Source organism: Malania oleifera, chromosome 9 (assembly GCF_029873635.1).
Source record: "Malania oleifera isolate guangnan ecotype guangnan chromosome 9, ASM2987363v1, whole genome shotgun sequence".
Classification (NCBI taxonomy): Eukaryota; Viridiplantae; Streptophyta; class Magnoliopsida; order Santalales; family Ximeniaceae; genus Malania; species Malania oleifera.
Genome location: NC_080425.1, coordinates 94,451,787 through 94,471,392, shown reverse-complemented (window position 1 = coordinate 94,471,392; position 19,606 = coordinate 94,451,787). Strand labels below are relative to the sequence as shown.

Below are 19,606 nucleotides of genomic sequence, written 5' to 3'. Positions count from 1 at the left end.
CCATGAAAGTATTAATACAAACAACAATAAATCATAAAGGCAAGAAACATTCATACAAACTATATTGATATAGATCAATAAGGTACATTTCACCCCAACGTGTGGTTCAGGTGGTAGTGCAGGCTGCGGGAGTGCCTTTCACGAGGTCAGGTGTTCAAACCTTTCCGGGTTCGTTTCCGTCCCTAGACTTTTGAATTTATTCTCCCTTTGGAGTTGTAGGGTCAATTTCAAGTGGCGCAGGATTCGTCACGTGAACCGTAAAACAGACACGTGGATATCCGGTGCGTAATCCAAAAAAAAAAGGTACATTTCAGTCCAACCCATAATGTACACAAGTAATTTAATTTCTATTAAAAATTTCTAGAGAATAATCTCCGCCCTCCCTCTAAATTTATTCCATTACATTGTCATTCCCAACACATTGCACTAGGACAATAAGGAATCTCAACCACGCACTATGTGAATAGAAAAATGGGACACAAGCTGCAATGGGAGTGACAAGTCCACATTCAATTAATATTGTTTGCAGTTATCCACGTGACCTCCTTATGCAAATGCATTGGTTTCCTCACTTTGTTTACATCTATTCAAGTTATTCAACCAATGTATATTATTCAATTGTTTGAGAATGACTTTCTCTCGTTTATGCAGTTAATTTGTTAATCCAATATTAAACTAGAAAACAAAGACTATTAGACAAGATCATTGCATTATTCATTTATAACCTATTCATTAATACGTTTTTTTTTTTAACATAAAGCATCAAAAAATACAAATTTAAAACTTTAAAATTCATTTTCTACCGTGATACTGACCCAACTATTCGCAAACAATATTTATTTTACGTTTATTTTCTCACATACACGTACAAAACAGGATAAAGCACAAAGAATGAATTCACAAATATTTGATTACTCATATGTATTTTATTAAGAGCATGGGACTCTTAAATAATGGGCTAATAGCTGAAGGAATCCATTATATGAATAGAAAATTTGGGGGGAGGAATTAAAGATTGGGACACCATTGTGCTTGGAAGCATTTCCAAATTAATTAATTGATTAATTTAGTTTACAACTATTTATAATATTACTTACAGCAATCAAAAGATTAAAGGAGAAGAACCAAAATTTATGCTCCCAAAAAAATATTAGTACAAGTGAAAACTCGAATAAACTTTATCTTGTGAAGATGTTTATAATCTTTTCGTTAGAGGACACTGGACTAACAATTTGATATGTTGCGACCCGATAAAATTAACTTTAGCGAATTTGGCATAATAATTTGGAATAAACTTCATCTTGTGAAGATGTTTATAATCTTTTCGTTAGAGGACACTGGACCAACAATTTGATGTGTTGCGACCCGATAAAATTAACAATGATGTGGAACGATAACAAGAATTTTGAGTTTAATTGGACATAACAACTAAAAAATAGTGAAAGAATTTTGTAATTGGCTTTATTATTATTTTTAAAAAAATTATGTATATTTTTATTTTAATTATATTTAAATTCATGTCCATTTAATTTTGATTTTTATTTAAAAGTGTATGAAATAAATAATTTAATTCAAACAAACTATTTTTGAATATTAAAATTTTTGACAACATATTGTCAAAATAAAAAAAAAAAAAACCATAAAATGTGATTTTCAATTTTTTGACAAACACCTGACAAGAGAAACAAAAAATCGAATAAATAAATAAACAAACACGTTTTTATAACCAGTTTCTTCATTGTGAGAAACATAAATAAAAAATAGAAAACAACAATGATACCAAATGTAGATCCTTAATTTGTGGTTGCAAATTCAAAGCACAATGAGAGACAGACCAAATATGGTGATTCTAATATAAAAGTTTCATTCCCAAGTTTAAGCTAAAAATCAATTTAAATGACTTGTTTGGATATATTTAATGACTTGTTTTGATCCATCAATGACTGCCAAAAAGTTTTTTTTTTTTTTTTTTAAATTGTGAAATAAGTTAATTTGGGGTGTCCTAAAAGTAGTTTAAGCATTATGAAAAAAAATTATTTTGAAATGAAAAAATTAATTTGTAAGGTGCTTGAGATGTTTAGAATTATCAAAATGACATTTTAGGAGAGATAAATATTGCATAGATAATTTTATAATATTTGAAAAGGAAAAAGTATAATGGAGCAAGCAAAACAATCTCTTGAGAGAAGAAAAAAAAAAGATGGACTCGTATGAAATGAATGAACAATAATAAAAGATTTTGACAGTTGACATTGTTTTCTTGTGAAAAATATATTTATTTTTCATTTCTAACTTTTTGAAAAAATTATTTTGCACATCTAAACAACTTTTTTCTTTCCTACCCTTTTGATGAGATTCCTGAAAATTAGAAAATAAGTTAATTTTTTTTTTTTTATAATTCCTTGAAAAAGTTAATAATAATAATAATAATAATAATAATAATAATAATAATTCCTCCTAGTCCTCCTATGGCATTGTAATCATCATAGCAAGGTTTCTTCAATCGCAAAAATGAATGGCTCAGAGTTCAAACCAGTCCAGTTTCTTCATACTAAGGCCCACCCATGCATGAATACTCGTGCAGAGCAGCGTCTAAAGTAGATGTTTGGCAACCAAGAAAAAATGAGGATTTGGCAAGAAAATAATTACCAACAAGACAGGACAGACGATCCTTAACTACTGCAAAAATCATTATATGATTATCAGCCATTCACAGCATCAAATGCATAAATTAAATGTCGTGAAAATGTCTGGGAATTATGAACCCACTTTTATGGAAATCAAGCTGTTCATGAAAATTACATAAAAGGTCTAGATTGTCATACTCCTGATGCTGCCTCCCAAGCACCGGATAGCAATGCAGAGCAATTGAATTGAAAACAAAGCTTGCACATATATAATTACTTGCATCCCAGAAAGCATACCCTCCATCATTCCCTTCCAGTTTCTTCCCACCATATCCTTCCAGTTGCTTCTCCTTCTCCCCCCAGTGGCTACCTTTCAACCCTGCAAATTCCAAAAATAAAAAAATAAAAACACATTGTTAGCATCAATTGAATAATAATATAAGTTTTTCTACTATATCAAAAACGGGGTTTGAGAAGAGATGGAGACTGAATTGATGAAATACATAGAAAACATTGAGACTTGACTCACAAATTAAAAGGTTTTGGAGTGCAATTTAGGAACAAGAGTAATGGTTAATTAATAGTGTTGGTAGCATGTTCCCTGATAGTCCGAGACAAGAATAAAAGGATTAACTGATTTATTAGTTTGATTTTGCCGCTTAGTTTGAATTTGTTGGGGTTATCCCACATCGAAAAATGTGGATGGGACTGGGTCACTTATTAAGTAGGAAGAAAAGTCTCACCCCATGAGCTAACTTTTTGGGGTTGAGAAGACCCTAGACCGCCCAACACAGGCATCAGAGTCATGGTTCAACATTCTCTTTGGGATGCTTGGTATATGGTGTTGTTTATTTGAAACCCGATATGTGCGGGGGAAGTTGTTGGAATTATCTCACATCGGAAAATGTGGATGGGACTGGGTCACTTATTAAGTGTAAGGAAAAGCCTCAAATTTTATGCAAATTCATCCAAACCCAAAACCAATAATCCCAAAAGTAAGTAAGTTGTTTTATTATAAATTCCTAACTTGAGTAAAATCCAAAACTGTATTTTGGGGCATTATTGCATTCCCCTCCCAAACCTGCCATTCTGCAGTAACTGAAAGGCTGCCATGGATGAGCATGAGAAGATACTGCATGACCCCCCTGCCCCCACTCTCTTTATTGCTTTCATCCCTGTAATAGTAAGTTCCTTGGGCACCGGGGCTTTCCCCAGCGATGGCAACAATGCACAATTCTCTAATCTTACTACCCTCATATTTGAGAATGATGCATCTTGTTGGGAATTAACACGAAATTCCCAAATCTTGTGAGAAACAAAAATAAAGAAACAATTCACGCTCAAAAAAACAATCACACCCACAAGACAATATTTACGTGGTTCAACAATTGTACCTATGTCTACAGAGTTGTAGGGATTTCACTATTATTAGGAAGAAAAATAAAGAGAGTGCGCCGTACAATGATTTTCTCTCTCGCTCTCAAAATGAGAGCCTAACTTAATCACCAAAAAAACAATCATTTTATATGCTGCATATAGGGTTCTGAATAGGCTACAATACGGGGCCAAATTTTGGATCAAACCTTAGGATAGAAATCTTTCATTAAAAACCACGCAACATTAATTCGAGTCAGGTCATCATTATCCTGATCAAATGAAACTAGGCTCCACAAAGCCCAACACATCTCTCATCCAATTCGGAAATCCATCACCCATGTATCCGTAGATGGTCAATTATTCTAGCTGTATATTGTGTCAAATTCTCTATGTTTGTATTTCATCTATTTACAGAAGTATTGTACAAATATATAAAGAAAGATAAACAACCAAATCCTTGGCTATACAGATTTTATGGCTATTGTCATGCTAAAAATCATGATACAGATTTTAGGAATTATAATCATGGTGGTTAATCTCTTGATGGAAGGGATTTAACAGTTATGTCTATTCCTATAATCTCTTTGATTTATTTCTTAATTGACAACTCACGCCAACATGTTGTGCCAAATCATGAATGAGATTATGCATCACAAATAGAGATCCATCACCACTCGATGGTTGAAAAAATGACCTTGTCGTCAATTCATGAAAATATTGATTGCCAACATCTTCCATAATATAGTAACTAGTAAAAAATAATTTAATTTGTCAATTATAAACACTTAAAAACTTAAAACAATATAGTAAAAAATGATTAACTAGTAAGTTAACACTTTAATTTGTCAATATATATATATATATATCTATATATATATATATATATGTTTAATTTTTATCACTTTTTCACCATAAACAATGATATCCAAATCTCTTTTAGGGCACGATTAATTTACGGGAGCAAATGAGCGTTCTATTAAAAGTGATGTCATATACAAGAATAATGCATTGCTCAATTTAATTTCTCTATTACTAATACGAGATAACTTTATTTTATTGCTTGGGAATAAAATCCTTTTATATATTCAAATGGGAAGATAAAATTGTTGCATAAAAATTACATTTTAGTTTTCTCATTTGGGACTTCTAAAAAATTATTCAATATGACATTATGAATGAGTCCATTAAATTAATAAAATATTTTAAGATAACCATGCTATTTTGTTAGGTATTTAGTGATGAGGGGCACAATGAGGTGTCCCTCGTCCTCTTCCTAATTAAAGTTTTTTGACTATTTAGTAATTTGACTTGATTTTTAGTTTCTTAAAACAAATGGTCCAGTGGAGTATATAAGTAAAAAAATAATAAAATATCACGATAAGTAGGTATATTATTAATTAATTGTATCGTAATTAGCTAAAAAATGGTATTAAATAACAAAATAAAATGGTATTAAACACCACATTTACCATTAGCAAAAAAAATATCGTGTCAGTATTTTGAAAAGTATTTAATTTTTTTTGTTCATTTGAGATTTATTAATCTCAAACTATTCATATTTTATCCTATCTCTTATTTGTTCCCAAACTTCAAACCTGAAACCCATAACATATCAAAATAGAATCATTGAATACCTCTGTCCAAAAGAAAGAGGACATGGAAAAAAATCTCATCTTATGAAAAAGCATAAAAGATAAAGGGACCCTTCATTACTTTAAGGGACGATCAGAGTCTGTGCATATGTTTTTTTTGTTACTTTAATGGACTTTAATATCTCAACCATTTGATATTGCAACCAATTGTCAATCTAAATGCAGTAAAACAAGTTTGGAATCAGAGTTCAAACCTTATTGGTGCCACCGCTCCTAGCTCGGCAGCAAAACTCATGTCAATCATCGCTGTCGTCGGTATAGTATTCCCTGACAAGAGTGAAAGGATTTAATTGATTTATCAGTTTTATTTTACAGATCAGTTCGAATTTTCAATTTTTCAAGCCTACCCCTATCTTGCAAGGCTGTATTTTGGATTTGAATGTGTGGATTTCAACAAAATATAATTTAAAATTATATTAAATTTTATCAAAATGGATCCAAATTCAAGTTAAAGCTCAGAATCCGTGATTAGAAAGTGAATTATTTTATTATGAATCCTAGACAAAAATTCTAAATTATTTTTATTTTGTCATATCCATCGATAAATTATTTAGCCACTTTTAGAGAAAGAGAGAGATATTTTTTCCAATAATATTTTGTAAAAAAGTTGATTATGCAGCATGCAAAACATGAAAATTTCATTGAAAATAATTGTAAGGTGTATTCTTTTCCATAATGAATGTAGCAAAATATTGAGATATATTTTTTTCATTAGTGCTTCAATATTACATCTAAATTAATAATATAATAATTCATGATTATAGATGAGTAATTTTAAAATTTTAAATTTTATAAATATATAAATAAAAAATTTTTAAAAGCAAGTGAGTTATTTTATTATGAATTCTAACTTGAGAAAAATTCCAAATTATTATTTTTTTTCATATCCAACGCTAAATTATTTAGCCACTTTTATTTAGAGATATATTTTTTCAATAATATATTTTAAATAAGTTGATTATGCAGCATCCAAAACATGAAAATTCATTGAAAATAATAGTAAGGTGTATTTTTCTTCATATGAATGAAGTGAAAAATTGAGACATTTTTTTTATTAGTACTCTAGGGTTATGTCTAAATTAATAATATAATAATTCATGATTACAAAAGAGTAATTTAAAAAATTTAAATCTTATAAAATATATAAATGAATCACAATTTCATGTCTAAATTAATAATATCGCCACAGTGATCAAACATCATGTAACTAGCCGAGAGCACTAGGATAGCCGGCGTAACAAAATAATAATAATAATAATAATAATAATAATAATAACATGTACATAATTTTTTGTCATAACTTCAAAATTTTACCACTACAAAACTATAGGAAACAAGATTAATAAGTATTTAAAATCCACTGTGGAGCTCAATGGATATTTGGAATTGAAATGGAGAAATAAATTTGAAAAAAAAAATGTCTAAGCTTGGGAATGAAATTACATTTACATACCGTTCAAAGACGGATCTGCCATTCATTTCGACACGTGGAATGTGCTGAATCTTGGGCCAAAGTTGTCCTTTCCCCTTGGCAAATTTTGGTTTTAGAAGACGACATCCAAAGATTTTTAAGCTGAGAAGCGAGGGAGGCAGCAAATGGCGGGGAATGGATGTGAGTTTAGGGCAGGAACGGATTGCAAGGAGTTGAAGAGAGAGATTGTGATTTTGAAATGGTTTGGAAGATAGTTTTTCTAGATTTGGCAAATTGGAGATGCCCAGGTCGAGCAGAGAGGTGGGCAAGGACAGCTGCAGATCCTCACAGCTGAGCCCCTCAAGGTGAAGTGCTTTGAGGTTGGTGTGGAAAAAAGAAATATGATACTCCCTGTTGCTGCGCTGATCAGGTGCTCGCAGAGAGGAGAAGATGCCAGGGGAAGACGTTATGTTCAGATAATGAAGAGATGTTAAATGGTGAATGGGGCTGTGCAGTTCCTCGAGTTTCTCACATCCATCGATTGTAAGTGATGTCAGGGTTGTGGGCAACCCTCCTTGGGGAAGGGACTCCAGATTACGGCATCCGTCTAACTGGATATGTTGGAGGAACCTGAGAGCGTGCAACCCATCTGGCAAGGATTTGAGTTCGGGACAGCGCCCAATAGAAAAATATCGAAGGGAGGAGTGGGGAGCCATCCCACCCCCTGCCACCCACTCTAACTTACATTCCTGTATATGAAAATTCGTAAGGGAGCTTGGAAGCGGGCCACGGGATGAGATGCACGGGAGAGATGGACAGTCATAAATGCTAAAGGATTCAAGGCAAGGTGGCAGCTGACCGCAGGATGAGATGCACGTGAGGGATGGACAGGCAACAACTTGCAAGTACTTGAGACAGTTGGTCCTGAGTCTCTCTGCCTCGCCCTGAAAAATGCACCTCAGAGCTGCACATTCATGAATGCAAAGATCTCGGAGAGTGGGGGGAAAGCCTGTGTCTGGAAAAGAAACTATACTTTCACACTTAAAAATCGACAGCCGTTCAATAGAGGTGAGGGTGTGCAACGATAGTGGCACAGGCAACCCCTGTTGATTCTCTTGTCCTCCTCCTTCCAGGGAAACAAGTTCGTAAGCATCTTCAATCTCCAAACTTCGAAGGGTATTGAGATGATGGTGTAGTTGCTGTTGCTCCATATTAATCTTCTTATATACTTCGCCATTAACACGCAATTTTTCTAGCTTAGCTAAACCAAGGACACTTGATGAAAAAAATTGTGCACACGCATCTACTTCTCGAACTTCGTACGCAGTTAGTGAGACGAGGGAGCTGAAGCAAACCTTCTCTGTTATCACCATTTTGTCACATCCAGAAATATAAATTTCACGGAGAGAAGGAAAACTACCTTCAGAAAAGGAAACCACCAACTGACCACACTCTTCAACAGAAACTACCTCAAGTAAAGGAGAAATATTCTTATTAATGGGTAACTCTCTCTCAAGTTTGGGACAGCGCGTAACAATAAGCTCACGGAGTTGAGGCATTACTGCATTCCCTTCCCAAACCTCCCATTCTCCCATACCCTCAAAATTCAAAGTCTCCAGTGACTGAAAGGCTGCCATGGATGAGCATGAGGAGGAACTACATGACCCCTGCCCCCAGTAGAATTCTGACCCAACTTTCTTTACTGCATTCATCCCTATAATAGTAAGTTCCTTGAGCACCGGTAGTTTCCCCAGCGATGGCAACAATGCACAGTTCTGACAATTCTCTAATCTTACTACCCTCATATTTGAGAATGCATCATTCATCCAATTTGGAAATCCATCACCCCCGTATCCCTCGATGGTCAATCCTTCCAGCGTTTTAGGAGGCTGCAACGCCTCCATTATGTCAAATTCAACACTTGAGTCTAGTGATTCACTGTCATTATTCCACTGTAACTCTAATGTAGATAAGCCCTCCTTATTAACTAAACTGGCCTCCCTAGCTTCCTCAGCATTTGTTACATTCCTCAACCTAGATATACAAAGAGCTCTCTTAAGATGCAATAAATTCTTCAACTCTCCTAACCCTGCAAACCCACTATATTTTTTCCCGACAATAAAATCTGATAATGTCTGCAATCTCGTCAATTCACCCACCCGAAAAGGCATGCCTTCAATTTCTATTGCACCACTAGTGTCAAGATGACGTAAGTTGATTAACTTCCACATCTCTTTCGGAAATTCCCGAAAACACAAACAGTCTCTCAATATCAATGTTTGTAGATTGCAGAGTGCGCTTACTGATTTGGGCATCTCCCTAATATAAGTTTTAGAAAGGTTAAGGTACCGTAGATGCTTCAAATTACCAATTCCATCCGGTAACTCAAAAATTTCATGACCACTCAAACTTAATACTCGTAAGCATTTTAACTTCAAGCACAATGTCATTGGAACATAATGAATTATGCAAGTCGTCATCCAATCGCACTTTTTTGATAGGAGGAAAGTCCGTAAACACTTCGCTTCATCAAGGGCCTCAAATTTCTTCTTCCCAACACATTCTTCAGAAATGTATGAAAAATGACGAGCCTTATTTATCTCACTTTTCTCACCACCTTCAAAATTACAATGTAGTGCTCCCGCAATATGTAGTGTCAAATCATGAATGAGATCATGCATCACAAACAGAGATCCACCAGCACTCGATGATTGGAAAAATGACCTTGACCACAATTCACGAAAATATTGACTGCCGATATCTTCCATTTGTTTCCCTAGTTTCGAAGAAATGTAACCCTGAGCCATCCACAAAAGGACTACCTCCCTCTCCTCAAATTCATAATCTTTCGGGAATATTGAACAATATTCAAAGCAGGGTTTCAAATGTGCAGGAAGATGATAATAACTCAGTCTTAATGCTGGGACAATTCCATTATTCCTCTCCTCAGATAAATCCCATATTTCACTGTTCAATACGTCCTCCCATTCACCCTCATTCAATTTATTGCGCAAAAGGCCACCAACTGATTCTGCTGCTAAAGGCAAGCCTTTGCACTTCTCCACAATTTTCTTACCAATTGAGATCAAATTGGGGAGGTATGCTTCTTCCATAGTCTCAAATGCATGTTGCTTAAACACGGACCAACAATCATCATCAGATAAATGGTTCAACAAAAAATGAGATCTCCTAGGTCCCATTGTTAATGCAACATCATGGATGCGGGTTGTAACAATGATTTTACTTCCCTGTTCTCCAGATCCAAAAGGAGACCGCAAATTATTCCAATCGTCATAATTACCATTCCATACATCATCTAAAACAAGTAAAAATTTCTTTCCTGTTAATATTTCATTTACTTTGGCCTGAAGTTCATTCAATTCATACTCATTCAAACTAGAGGATGGGGAAGTGAATGACTCAAGAATTGCCTTTGTGATCCTCTTTACATTATAGTCATCTGATACACAAACCCATGCTTTGGTATGAAAATGCGCACATACCTTTTCATGATTGAACACATGTCGAGCCAACGTTGTCTTCCCTATCCCTCCCATCCCAACGATGGGAATTACACCAACTTTCTCACCTCTTCCATTATCGGCTAAGATCGATTCAACTAGCCTGTTTATTTCCTCCTCCCTGCCATAAATACGAGGATCAAACACATAAGATGTGGTATGTGGCCTCTGCAAAGCTTCTGGCGATGTTTGATGTTCAATCTTCTCCAAATCAAACCGATTCTTTTGTTGGAAAATTTTTTTCAATCGGTCATCAATCTCTTTTATCTTTGAACTCATCTGAATTTTGAACCAAATAATACTTGGATTCAAACGAGGAAAACAAGTAGGGATGAGGGATTGCACCTTGCTGGTAGTAGCTTGGGGCTCAGCCATCAACTTACGCTGCAAGGCTTCAGTATCGAACTCATCGAGTAGATCCTCCACATCGTAAGCTAAGTCTCTCAGATCTTCTAACCAGGTCCTCAGAGCAGAATTTTCGATCTGTTTCTTTTCTGCATCTTGGAGATAATATCGAATCATCCGCAACTCTTTTTCCCAATCGACAATCCGAGAACGAAGTCCCTCTCGGTTTGCAAATTCCAACAACTCACTGGAGGCAAGTCTGTCAAACAGCACAGACAGGAATGCACCTAGAAACACCTCTCCCACCGGCATACTATGAAATTTTCTTCAATCCAAAACAATGATGATCAAGAAGTGCGTGTTACAGTGTCTCTTCTCGAGGAGCAAGATGAAACCAAGTATTTTTGCTGTGTAAAATTAAGCAATGCAAATGAAAGGATAAAGGGCATGTGGCTTATTGGAAGGCTGGGCACAAAATCATAAATGATTTGGTTCGAAGATCTGAAGGAACTTAAAAAAAATAAAATTACAAGAACATTCATATTGATAAGGGCACCATCTAGCTTTCACACAAAGCCAGTCACGCAGAGAGGAAAAACATTAAATTATGAAATTTTGAATATTTAATTTTTATCATTATACTATTTTTAATATCTTACTTCTAAGATATATATTTTTTTCTATTTGAGAACATAAAGTTTTCTACAGGTAATTATCCTTTTCTGTAATCTGAGCAAAACAAAAGTAAACAACCAAATTGATTAATTAATTGCAGCTATATCTCTCTCTATTCAATTTTTAAGTTTAGTATGAGTTAAAGCCATTCTTGCTATCCTCGATTCTCAAGAAATTTACATAAATTATACGCCTAAAATATACGGACTTAGGATCCATTTAGTTGTGAAATATATATATATATATATATATATATATATATATGTATATATATATATATATATATTATTTTTAGTTATTAAAAAATTACAAAAAATAATTAATTTTTATTTTTATAGTATTTGTATAAAATGAATGAATAAAAATGCACAACTATTATACAATTTTATTGTAAAAATAGTTTATTTTTTATTTTAAAATTTTTAAATAATTACAAAAATATCACCTTTTTAAGTTTTAATATTTATCTAAAAAATTAGAAAACATTATTTAATTATTTTTAAAATTTTGAACTCTTAATTTGTGTATGAAAGAATGAAATTCATATCTTGAAGTTTAATTTGTGTGATTATGCATAAAAGTTCTTTCAAATCCACATAAATCAAATTCAAGCCCCCAAAATTCATGGTCTTAAATATTATCTTCTATAGATTTTGAAGAATTCAAAAAATAAATTGTATTTTTTATAATTATTTTGAAATCTAAAATAAATAAAAAATAAAAACTATTTCACACATTTAAACAAACTCTTTTTTCTACCTTTTTAATGATGCTAAGAAAACTGAAAAAATAAACCAAAATTTTTCTATAATTATTTAAAAATTTTAAAAAATAAAATATATTTTCTACAACTAAACAAGCCCTTAGTAATTGTAAGCACAATTTTTATAGCAATCTTAGTGATGTAGATTATTTAAGAAGCCAATTTTTACAATTGCAAGCACCATTTCTAAGCAGACTGTTTTGGAGAAAATGTAAGATCCATTGGAATTGGTCATGGTCATGGGCTGTGGAAGTTGCTGTAATAATTGAGACTTTTTCTTTTGGTACAATAATTCAGTAATAAATTTAATATTTAAAATTCATGCTTCCACACAAAATTAGTGTATTCGTTAATATAATTTTAATATGTTATAAATATTTAATTCAATTAAAACACAAACAACTAATTGTTGACTGGTGCGCTTTAATATTTTCTTTATTAGAACAACACTAATTCTTCAATACCAATTATTAAAAGAAATCCCAAAACCCGTAACACATCAAAATATAATCATTTAAAATTTCTAATCAACAAAAAAGATACAAGAATATCTCATATTATGAAAAATCATAAAAGATAAAGGGAAAAGAAAAGGTGAAGGGACCCTCCATGACTTTAATAGACGACTGAGGTCTATGTGTCTGTTTTTTTTTGTGTAGTAATAATTGAGATGCTTGAAATAGTTGAAGTTGTTTCCTTCCTAACTGTTTTTTTCTCCTTTCTTCTTTCTTCTTTCTTCTTTTTACTTTCCTTTTCTCATGTATTCTAGCCAAACAAACAAAAGAAAAAAAGGGCGAAGGGACCCTCCATTACTTTAATGGAGGGCTAAAGTCCATGCGTCTGTCTTTTTTGTATGGAAATTTGTAGTAATAATTGAGATGCTCGAAATTGATGGAATTATTTTCTTCCTAGTTGTTTCATTCTGGGGTGGTGGGTGGAGGTGGTAAGCCTCACCCACATGTGAAGGCCATATTGATCGGGCTCAGTGAGTTTGGGGCTGGCATACCATTTTTTAGAGAGAGGGTATTGTTTTTTTGGATGTATTCTTGGGTTTCGTCTTAGTTTTTCTGAGATGTATATATGTGGATACTGGTTGTTTGGATATATTTCTAGGGCGTCACTATAGATCTATGGTATATTATTGAGGATATTTATTTATTTTTCCAAGATTGAAGTTATGTTATCAAATACAGGTGATTGGATCACATCACATCCTGGGCTCCACTTGGTGGGTTTGGGGGGTGACATTATACGTAATTTCTACATGTACAAAAATCTTTTAGAGTTTTATTGAGAGTATTCCCAAAAAATAAAAAAAATAAAAATAAAGGGAACCTCCTTAGATTTTAGTGAATGATTTAAGAGTGGCAGCAGTAACTACAACAATAATTGAGAAATGAGTGCCACTGTATTTAACTTAGCTCTCATCTTCTGCAAGTTGTTCTGAAACTGGTCCACAAAGAATGAATTCACAAGTCCTTGATTACTTAAATGTATTTTATTAAGAGCATGAAGTTCATTGTATGAGTGATTAGTCAAGTCGCCTGTATAGCTACGTAACAAATTTAGTCCAGAATTACCATTACAGATAACTTTCTGATCATTTTAATACATTTCACTGTCTTGCTACTTACACTGATTTTTAATTTTGTAATTTTGGTTCTAACTTACTTTATACTTTATTAATTTTTGAATAAAAAAAATAATTTGAAATATAACCTTGACCCAACTCAGTGTGTGTTTATGTCTTTATAGATGGAAGTGTGTAAAGGAAAATCACAGATTTGATTGGATTGAGGGAAAGAGGATCCAATGCACCTCAGCTTGGCTGTGACAGTCTTTTCCTCTGGAGCTTCTAAGATTTGTGCTGTGCAAGTGCAAACCCATTATATGAATAGAAAAATCTATGCTCCCAAAAAAATACTGGTGCTAGTGAAAGCTCAAATGAACTTCTTCTTGTGAAGGTATTTATAGTCTTTCATTAGAGGACACCAGACTATCAATTTGATGTCTTGTGAAGGATTTTATTTATTTATATTGCTTTCTTTTGTAACTTGAGTTTAAAGAGTGATACCGGTTGCTCTGTGGATGGTAAATTTAGACTTTAAATATAGAAAATCAAAAATCAAAAATTAGAAACAAAAACTAAAAACTAGAAATCAAAAACCAGCAACTTCTTTAGTTAATATTTATAAAACTATTAAAAATGCTCCATTTCATCTTTAAATCAAATAATATTATAAAAATATGATTAAAATAATGAAATTACAAATAATACGAATTAAAGAATCACTATAACAAGAATAAATTTATTATAATTATTTTGCCTAATTGTTTTACTTTCAAATTTTAGTTTACAATAAAAAAAAAAATTATTAGACATAACAATTAAAAAATAGTGAAAGTATTTTGTAATTGGCTTTATTAGGATTTTTTAAAATTTATGTAAATTTTTATTCTAATTATATTTAAATTCATATGATCATTTAATTTTGATTTTAATTTAAAATTATATAAAATAAATAATTTAATTCAAAAAAACCATTTCTGAATATTAAAATTTCTAATAACAGGTTACCAAAACAACAAAAAGTCATAAAATATGATTTCCTATTTTTTTGCAAACAACCGACAATAGAAACAGAAAACTGACAACATAAACAAACGCATTTTTATAATCTATTCTATTTTTTCACTATGAAGAAACAGAAACAGAAAATAGAAAACAACAACGATACCAAATACAGGTGCTTAACTTCAACAAGTGCATTTAAAGGAGGTTGCAAATTCAAAGCACTCTGAGAGACGAACCAAATACCATGATTCTAATTGTTCAAGTGGTTGTAACATCCCAACAAGCCTCAATCTCTCGCACATGACATTCTACTTTGGCATGACAAAGAAAGATTAATTGTCTACATTGACACAATGCATAGAACTCATTAAAATTTGAGAAAAGTCATGGAGTAGATCCATCTTCCATCCCCTTTTCTACAGTAGATTCTTACATTTGCTTATCTTTCTTTTTCTTTTTTGCATCACAGAACACTCCCAGAATCATCCACAGAATGAGTATCTTTTGAATTGCTTGCTTCTCGAATCCAAACAATGGAGAAGCGAAGATTTAATACTGTAAACGATGAAGAAATAAGATATGTAGACACCCCCACAGGCATGACGCGGTGGAAATGCATCAGCAAATAAGGAGTATCGGAGGTTCAATCTCAAATAGATACACTCACGGAACCAGTGATACTTGTGGATGGTGAAAGTTTACTCTATAAGCCAGCAGGGACCGTGGATGGTGAGAGTTCACTTTGTGAGCCACCGGGGATTGTGAATGGTAATGGAGATGTGTCCCAGAGGTCGGATTGACTGAACGTCCAACTGATGCACAGAAGTCGTGTCTGTATTCCAGACTTTACTCTGATCAGCGAGACCTGGGGGTGGAGGACTCTAATCCGTTGGTTTGGCACCGCACCAGGGGGTCCAAAGGGCTCATTGGTGGCTGGAGTTCCTATGTAATAAATAAATAAATAAATAAATAAATAGATGCGGATGAATCGGCTTAATTGTTTAATTTGTTGAACCAAAATGCACCCTATTATGTAAAATGTATTTTTTTTATGCACTTATTTAATTATATCCCAATTCACCTTTTATCTTTGATTTCCTCACCTAAAATTAAATACTGTAATATTAATTAATTATAGGAGTTTTACCGCTAATGTTAAAATAATAATAAAATAATTTTATAGAAACTCATTTTATTATTTATTCATCAATTTGTACGTTAATACATTTCCTTTTTTATTTAACAAAAATAATACAAGATAACCCATTCTCTATTCTTTCTAAACTTTTCTATGATTCGAATTCAAAACTTCTAATATAAAAGTTTCATTCCCAAGTTTAAACTAAAAATCAGCTTAAATGACTTGTTTGGATCTATTTAATGACTTGATTTAATCCTTCAATGACAGTAAAAAATTCTAAAAAAAAACTTGTAAAAGACATTAATTTAGGTTGTCCTAAAATTAATTTAAGCATTATGAAAAAAATTTATTTTGGAATGAAAAGATTAATTTGTAAGGTGTTTGAGATGCTTAGAATTACAAAAAACGACATTTTAGGAGAGATAAATACTGCATAGATAATTTTATAAAATTTGAGAAGGAAAATTTGTTAATTATTGAAAATATACTTAATAAAACATGATCCTTTGAGCTTGTGATCTCTTTTATTGATTTTTATTTTCAAAGAAATTAGATGTCATTTGATATAATGAAAGGAATTCATTTGGTAATTTATAAATTATCTTTATAGTTTATTAGGAAGGGGTATGGTTGTAGTGATCCTAAAAAAAAATTAAATTAAATTAAATTTAAAAAATTATTATTAAAAAAATTTAATTAAAATTAAAATTAAAAATTAAAAAATAATTAATTAATTAATTATTATAATTAATAATATAATAATAATCTAATATTATAATAAAATATATTATATAATATAGGTTAACTTATCCTTCAGAAGCCTCTCAGTTTTTTTTTTTCCATTCATAGAGCAGTGCCCTTCATCTCCTCGTCCCCTCTCTCCCACTCTCCTCCATCTCGTCTCTGTTATTCCGCCAATCAAAGATCTAAAAATATCGTTGGACTCTACTCGCCGCCACCAACATTTCTACTAGAGCAGATCTATCGTGCGAGCGACGTAAACATATCTCCTAAGGTAAGGTCAAATCTCAAATTTATCTCAATTTCTCTTAAATTGTAAGCCTCATTAACGAACGAAAATTGTCAGGAGACTCATGAGGAGATTTTCTACAATCTAGCCAGAGCGAGTTTTTGAATTGGAGCTCCAAGGTACCAATCCTAAATCGGGGTAAGTTTAATAATTTAGGCTTTTATTAAGTTATTTAGGGTATTCAGAACTTAGAGAAATTTTAGGAAAAAGTTGTTCTAGGGATTGTGACGAATAATATAGTGAATTTTGAATTTCAGGACTCAGGAATTTTTTTTAACGCCTGGGGCGTAGGCCAGGGTATTAGCGGGCTTTTTTTAGAATCAGGTAAGGGAATTAAGTTAAGTCAGGAATTTTATTTAATTTGAACAGATTAAATTAATATATTTATTTATTTATTTATTCATTTGGGAATTTAAATGCTATTTTGGAAACCATCCGTTCAAAATGTACAAACGTAGGATATACGGTATGATATTTTTGAATAAAATGAACGGTGGAAAGCTTGTTTATTTAAATGGATATGTTAGAATGTAGAAAATTGTGTGGTAGATGATTTAATTTGTATGAATTATTGTATAACTGGATTTGAGATTTTGAAATACTAGAATTGTTGTGAAAAATACTGGAAATACTTGTGAAAATACTGGAACTATTTATGAAATGTAGGGGTTTGAACTAACGGCCAGTGGCCGAGTATTGTTTGGTTGGCCAAGGGCCATGATTATTATTTGACGGCCGAGGGCTGAGTTTTATTTGATGGCTATATACCGAATTGTATTTTTGGCCGGGGACCGAGTTTTTGGAATAACAAGAAATATATGTAAAATGATGTTTTAAATGATCTTTTCTATTATTTAAATTGCATGATATGCTTTAGGAACCTTGGGAACCAATGTAGTGTGAGCACGGTACCGTTGCTAGAGATTTGTTATGTGGTGCGCCCACACCTGTGCTAAGAAGTGTAGGGTGGCCTTATTCGATTTGCCTACGTGAGGAGAAGCACCCCTGGGTGAGGGCAATTGGACCAACAGTTGGAGCTGCATGTACTCGCGAAGTATGTTAGCGGAGAGTATAGATGACTACTGTCTGGGTGAATCTCCCAGAACATTAGTCCAGCCTTTGGGCCGCACAACCCGTGCCATGGGGATGTGAATGGCGTGTCTATCACAGGGAGTGTCTTATATGCATATCTGTTAATTTATGTGAATATGCTTAATTAATAAGATAACTTCGAGGGTTTACTGAGAAAGGTGAGTGCACTGGTAGCAGTAATGGTATTAGAGCAGAGGAAAGCTACTTGTATGAGCGGATAATCTTCCCTATCTTCGGTTAATTGTGTGTGTGAGTGTAAAATAAGAATGTTTTCATAAATGTATTTATCTGCTTAGTAAACTGGTTATTTTCCGTGCACTAAATGCATGTTTGCCACACACTGACATTAATTTAGTATTTCCCTTACTGAATTGTGCCTCATCCATACTTTACAAATTGTCTTTTTAGGGAATCCTATAGATCGAGTCTAGCAGGCTAGAGGAGCCGAACTAGTGGTGTGAATTTTATATAGGTAGTGTGTAGATAGATATTTTATTTTTGTTTAGTTTTATGGGATGTAATTATGTGAAAATAGATATATTGTATATAAAGATAATTAGAACTCTGGTAATATAATTTGAGAATTTTATATTTTATTTCCGCTACATATGTGTATTTTATATTTGATGAATAAGGTATCAGGTATATTGAAGTCACTAAAGTAGCACTCCGGGCCCACATGACGGGTCAGGATCGTTACAATGGTTATCTTTATGCATGCACACACAAAAAGACATTTTTAATTGAATATGTGTCATTACTACACTTTGCTATATGCTTAATTTTAATATTTATTTTCTATTTATCTATTATTTATTTTATTCCACATATGATTATTGACATCTATATATAAGAATTATTTAATGTGCAATGCATGTATACCAGCGAGTTCGTATAAAATATATCATTTTGTAGATGCGACACTCCCATATTACCTTCAGCTACTCCACACTTTTTTTCATTTCATTGGAAATATTATATGCTCTCAATATCCACAAGACCAATGAACTTAACATATCCATAATATTTTTTAATTTGTATTTCTCTTCTTTCACTTTCCTCTACATATTTGATTAAGGCTTTCCATATTACATATGTGAATACTGAATAGGCAATATGAATAGTAATGGAAGAAGAGTAATTGATAAAAAGAAAAATTGATTGTAATCCTTGACCTAATTAACTGATACGATAACAGTATATAACAAATTTTGAATTCCTCCAAACATTCTATGATTATAATGTTCAGAAGGAAAAAAAAAAACGGACTTGTATGAAATGAATGAACAATAATAAAAGATTTTAACAATTGGCATTGTTTTCTTTTAAAAATATATTTATTTTTCATTCCTAGTTTTTGAAAAAATTATTTTGCACATCCAAACAACTTTTTTCTT

The 19,606-nt window shown here is 32.4% G+C and overlaps 1 protein-coding gene across 3 annotated transcripts; it reads right to left on the bottom strand.

Moving 5' to 3' along the window:
* Positions 1-2,672: 2,672 nt before the first annotated feature.
* Positions 2,673-11,767, bottom strand: LOC131165000 (putative disease resistance RPP13-like protein 1). 3 transcript variants are annotated; one of them, XM_058122594.1, is made up of 4 exons: positions 10,934-11,767; positions 7,110-10,709; positions 5,851-5,923; positions 2,673-3,006 (listed from the first exon to the last, which is right to left on the bottom strand). In XM_058122594.1, exons 2-3 carry the CDS (start codon positions 10,622-10,624, stop codon positions 5,893-5,895), a joined length of 3,546 nt encoding a protein of 1,181 aa, XP_057978577.1. In that variant the 5' UTR covers positions 10,625-10,709; positions 10,934-11,767; the 3' UTR covers positions 2,673-3,006; positions 5,851-5,892. The 3 variants fall into 3 exon arrangements, with proteins under 3 accessions (XP_057978577.1, XP_057978576.1, XP_057978575.1); XM_058122593.1 differs by having other exon boundaries at positions 7,110-10,315; positions 10,571-11,486; XM_058122592.1 differs by having other exon boundaries at positions 7,110-11,762.
* Between the last annotated feature and the right edge of the window lie 7,839 nt (positions 11,768-19,606).